Below are 6,075 nucleotides of genomic sequence, written 5' to 3'. Positions count from 1 at the left end.
CAGATTTTTGGCATTTTTGTGAAGTTTCCGCTCCAAGAAAATAAAAAGAATTCTGCAGGTTTGTTGTTTTTTGCTTGTGGAGCGGAGGAAAGCGAGGCGCTCCGTGGTGCATTAAGGACTGACAAAGACTGTTCTCACAGTATCTAGGCAGTAGGTGGACAAAGTACTCAACCCCCCCCCCAGTACTGGAGTCAAAGTATAGACACTCCTCCTGGTCAAATATTACTCCACTACAAGTGAAAGTTGCTCTGTCACATTCTTACTTGGGCTAAAGTACTGGAGTACTAAAAAAAATACGTATTCTATAGTACATACTTTTAGAAATACTTAACCCATTAAGACCTGGAACTGTGTCATTTTTAGACTTGAGCTAAAAAGCATTATTTAACACTTTGGGCTATTCAAAAATAGCAGATATACAAGCTCATAGCGCGGCACCGAGTGCCGCGCTATGAGCTTGTAGATCTGCTATTTTTGAAAAATCGTGAAAATGTGTGCAAATCTTCTGAATATATATATTTTTAAAGCGAACATTTTTAACTCAAATCGTTGCTTCTGGGGGTCCCTGGAACACAATATTTTGATGGGGGTCCGCGGCCAAATACATATCATTTTAGGGGTCCTTGACATGAAAAAGATTGAGCACCACTGATATAGAAACATACGTTTTTCAGAAAACTGTTGAGACATTTAGGAGACAGTGGAGACATGTAGAATCGGCTTCAGGTCTCAATGGGTATTAAAAAGTACTTAAAGTACAATCGATATCACATGTCGTCTCTGTTGGGTGGAAACCTCATCATTTAACAGTCCAAAACTGTTACTTTTCGGGATTCAAATTCAAAAACAGCAAACGTAGCAGATCTACAAGCTCAAAACGCGCCGCAGACTGTAGCACATTTATCCAGCCCGAGTCCTGGGTTCAGAAACAGATTTAGAGTATATACCACCTCTCAGCCTAATTACACATGAGAACCAGAGGGTGGGATTATACTCTTTCCCCAACACACACACACACACACACACACACACACACACACACACACACACACACACACACACACACACACACACACACACACACACACACACACACACACACACACACACACACACACACACACACACGTATGTTTGTATTACTAGAATGGTGATTTTATGAATGGCACTTTTACAATGATTTTATGAATGGCACTTTTACAATCTCCTGCCATCTTTAAACCTTTTTGGCATTCTCACTTTCTACGGTACTTGTGGGGACATCTGCGCTCGCGCACGCGCAAGCACACACACACACACACACACACACACACACACACACACACACACACACACACACACACACAGTGGTGTAAAGTAACTAAGTACATTTACTTAAGTACAGTACTTAAGTACAATTTTGAGGTATTTATACTTTACTTGAGTATTTCCAAGTTGAAAGTTTTAGTTACTAGTTGCTTTTCAGATATAAATGATAAAACATGCATTAACCACTTTAGCCCTATTCTATACGTAGGCTATTTGAAAATAGACGATCTACAAGCTCACAACGCGACGCGTTGTGAGCTTGTAGATCTGCTATTTTAAAACGTTTCAGTACTTTTACTGGCGGTACGCTAAGAACATTTTGATACCAATACGTTTGTACTTTTACTCAAGTAAATGTAGAATTCCGGACTTTTACTTTTTCTACATTGCAGTATTGATACTTAGTGAAACTTTTTAGCACTTTTTCCACCACTGACACACACACGCACACGCACACACGCACGCATTGTGTGTTGTGTCTTACCTCGGCCTTTCACTGAGGTAAGCAGCAGCATCATCACAGAGCTCACAGTAAAGCATAGTTCCACCGTCCCCATCGTCTCCTTCACACTGAAAGACACGACACAGCACAATGTATAGGCCTATACGTACTTATACAAATGATCAATTCAATACATTACTAATCAAAATGCATATTTTCATTTAACCCATTGAGACCTGAAGCCGATTCTACATGTCTGCTGAATCCCAACAGTTTTCTGAAAAACCTATGATTCTATATCAGTGTGGTGCTCAATCTTTTTCATGTCAAGGACCCCCAAAATGATATGTATTTGGCCATGGACCCCCATCAAATATCTTGTTCCAGGGACCCCCCCAGAAGCAAAGATTTGAGTTCAAAATGTTCGCTTAAAAAAATGTATATATTCAAAGATTTGCACACATTTTCACGTTTTTTCAAAAATAGCAGATCTACAAGCTCGTAGCGCGGCACTCGGTGCCGCGCTATGAGCTTGTAGATCTGCTATTTTTGAATAGCCCAAAGTGTAAAATAATGCTTTTTAACTCAAATCTAACAATGACACAGTTCCAGGTCTTAATGGGTTAATATACCCCCGGTACCCCATTCCTGCAATAATCCAACACTGAGCAAACTGTGAGACAATGTTGATCACACTCACAAAAATCTGAGAAAGCAGTTTAGATCATTGGTTCTCAAAGTGCGGTCCGGGGACCCCCAGGGGTACTTGAGGGGGTTCCAGGGGGTACCCAGCAAAATGTGTAAATATAGCATCAGAATAATTATGACCTTTTATACTTTGGCTATTTTTGAAAAATCTTGTGCAAAAAAAATTGTGCAAATCTTTGAATATATATTTTTAAAAGCCAACATTTGTAACTCAAATCTTTGCTTCTGGGGGGTCCCTGGAACAAAATATTTTTAGATGGGGGACCGCGGCCAAATACATCATTTTGGGGGTCCTTGACATGAAAAAGTTTGAGAACCACTGATTTAGATTGTCATAATATGTAGGATTATCCAAACAAATCCCAAAGCACCACCTCCAGAGTGATGAAAAGTAACTACATTCACTCAAAGCCTGTACTCAATTGTCAATAGTTTCGGAGTAAAATCTGGAATAAGGGACCCATACATTCAGTGGTGGAAAGTAACTTATTCAAGTGCTGTACTTAAAGGTAGGATAAGTGATATATATATATATTCTATTTTATTTTTGCTAAAAGGTTAAAGTACTATATTCTAATAGTAATCATTGCTACAGAGCGTTTGTTCGGTCACATGGGTCTCTCTAGCTCTTTAGTAAACAGAATATAAATACATTTTCAGGTAGGTGACAAAATTTAAGCCAATCAGGAGAGCGCACTGAAAATGCATTTTCTGTTTAATAAAGAGCTGGAGAGACATGGGAGACTCCTTTTACTGAACACACACTCTATAGCAATGAGTACTATCAGAATATAGAGCTATTTAACACTTATTTTAACAAAAGTAAATCACTTACCCTAAGTAAAAGCATCTCAAAATTATACTTGAGTATTTCCACTTTTTTGATACTTTGAACCTCTTACTCCATTACATCTCAGAGGCAAATATTGTACTTTTTACTTCACTACAAATATTTACTGCTTTAGTTAGTGGAAACCGTTTTATATGAAAAAAAAATAAGAAAAGAAAATCTAAGCACAGGAAAGGACATTTGAATTGTGTATACCTTAATGTATCACTATAGGAGAAAACATTATGAATAGCCTATTCAAACAATTATCTGTTAAAAATAGATTCATAGTTAAAAAGACATGCCTCAGTGGTCTATCAACCCCACATCCTCCTCTATTATAACCCCTGCATAGTATACACACAATCACACATAATATAGTTCAGTGAATTAGGCTATACTCACATTTGTTGTAGGCTATACCGTGGTGGGTTTCTTTTATTCCGAGGGCAATCAGCACAACACAGACACCCAATTAAGTCTTTAGTGGAGACGTCAGGTAAGACATATAATCCCACATCATCTTCATCCAGTTCATAACGTTATCGTATCCATATTAATACGGATTAAAGCACACAGCCGAGGATCAGCTGGAACAAACAAGCAGAAAGAGTCGGTGAGTTCTCAGTTATTGGCAGATGTTTTCCTCTGTCACCCAATGTGTGTGTGTGCTGGATCCATCCTGGTCTTCTTTTGTCGTGGTGGGTGAACTATGAGCTCTGACTGATTACACACACAGACAGACCGACCGTCTGGTGAAAAGTGGAAGAGAGAGAAGAGAGAGAGAGGAGGGAAAAGAGGAGGCGTGAAAAGGGGAGTGTGTCTGTCTGTCCTGATGTTCACATCTGGCTCACCGCTGCCTAATTAGGGAAAGCCTTCTCTTATTGCCGGCCTTTGTGGAGACACAGCGGCACCTTGTGGCGGATTGCTGAAGAGGTTGTAATGAACCATGCATGCAGGGATACAGGAGACGTATTTAAAAAATATTCTTTAAATACGTCTACGAGAGTTGTATTCTACAGCTAGTTCCGCCCCAGAAGTTTTAATCACATCATGTTTTTACATTTTTAACCTTACATGAAATCAATTATGACCCAAAATATTTATTTATATCATGAAATTAGGAATTATACCTTATAATAAATGACCATTCATTTTCTGTATTTTAGCATTTTTTGTATTTTTATAGTTTGTATTTTAATAACAGCACTTACAGGGGGGGTCCCCAGATGTCAGTGAAGTGACAATTTAAGGACTTTAAAGACCTTTTTAATACCCCCAAAAAAGTAAGAGAAAAAAGAAAAACACTCACTGCATCAAAAATAATCAACAAACTATAAAAAAAATGGTCTAACATTAATTGGCTAAATTGTCAATTAATATAAGAAAGAGGCAAACATTTTCAAAACAGCCAATCTTCAAGCTCACAACGCCTCAATCTAGATTTATAGAGTAGCGTAAACCTTTATTCTCACTGATCACTGATGTTGTAGTTTTAGTTTTGTGCCACTAGAGGGCAGCCGGTACCCATCTACCAGACAGGTGCGTTGCTTTGCATTAGAAATGTGACAGTGATATAAAATGAGTCTGACTAACTTGTTTTTTTACTTGTTGGTGTTGTAATATGTACATGCTCGTTGCTGAGGAATACATTTTTTTTTTAAATGAATCTGTATTTTAGGACAATAAAGAGTCAAAAACAAACCAACTATAATCATCATCATCATCTGAATGCACTTTTATTTCATTTTTCCTTCTTGTAATTAAGTGGATATGTTTGATGAATATACATTTGGGGTTAGACTATGTTCCAATCACCACTACATTATGATAATATCTGTGGCCCCACTCAAAAAAACTCACTTCCAAGTAGGGCATATATATTATACTCTACTATCAATAGCCGCAGTGGTGGAAAGTAAGTACATTTACTTAAGTACTGTACTTAAGTGCAATTTTGAGTACGTGCAGTGTTAAACATCAACCTTCCCTGAACCCATCGTGATGAAATCATGTTCGTATAGACCAGGGGCGGGCAACTTTGATGATGGAGAGGGCCAATATATTTTTACTTTTTACTTTTGTAAATTAATGCCATACTCTCCTGTTATTCTAGTACTGTTTGTCACACAAGTGGCAAAAATAGCTGATGATACAAGCTCAAAACGTGTCGTAGTGCAACACGTTTTGAGCTTGTAGATCTGCTATTTTTGCCATTTTGGAATTGGAATCCTGAATTATTTTTTGGTATTTTTGAATTGGAATCCTGAACAGTAACATTTTTATTTAATTTCAAATGCATTTAGTTATACTAAATACAAATACATTGGACATAAAAAAGTCATTAAACTAATAATATAGACTGAAGTAATTAAAGCGGTTCATGATTGCATGTTTGGAATTGGAACAGCTGAAATCAATATAACAGTATTAACCATCACCTTCACGCATTAAGTGAAGGTGAGGGCCGCATGTGGCCCCCGGGCCGCCAGTTGCCCAAGTATGGTATAGAGTAGACAAAGCAAGCCGGATGCACCGCGGTGGATTCGAACCCCCAGGCTACGCGGTGGTGGGACTTCACCACTGCTCCCCATAAGCGGCCGGAAAACACATTTTTGATCTCAATGGTTTTCTCCTGGTTAACTCTCTCAGTGCCACGCCCCGAGATATCCAGAGTTTTCCCCGAGTACCCTCGCTGCCAGAACGAGAAATCCTGAGTTTTTACTTTTTACTGTGGTCGCGCTATTCTGTTTATTTTTCATGATCACTTTCACTTCCTGACTCCTTC

At 38.4% G+C, this 6,075-nt stretch overlaps 1 protein-coding gene across 2 annotated transcripts in view; it reads right to left on the bottom strand.

Annotated features, from left to right (window-relative positions):
- LOC311033779 (fibroblast growth factor receptor-like 1) overlaps positions 1 to 4,025 on the bottom strand; it is a 55,533-nt gene extending 51,508 nt beyond the window's left edge. The window contains exons 1-2 of one of the 2 annotated variants that reach the window (XM_084041431.1): positions 3,693 to 4,025; positions 1,793 to 1,878 (exon numbers count right to left, since the gene is read on the bottom strand). In XM_084041431.1, the coding sequence (XP_083897557.1) occupies positions 1,793 to 1,865 (73 nt within the window). In that variant the 5' untranslated portion in view covers positions 1,866 to 1,878; positions 3,693 to 4,025. Of the gene's footprint in view, positions 1 to 1,792; positions 1,883 to 3,692 lie in introns of those variants that run through there. The other variant, XM_084041430.1, reaches the window with a different exon arrangement.
- Between the last annotated feature and the right edge of the window lie 2,050 nt (positions 4,026 to 6,075).

Source organism: Gymnoscopelus microlampas (genome assembly GCF_963454915.1).
Source record: "Gymnoscopelus microlampas genome assembly, chromosome: 18".
Lineage (NCBI taxonomy): Eukaryota > Metazoa > Chordata > Actinopteri > Myctophiformes > Myctophidae > Gymnoscopelus > Gymnoscopelus microlampas.
The sequence above is the reverse complement of the archived record's forward strand: the minus strand, read 5'-3'. Positions and strand labels throughout refer to the sequence as shown.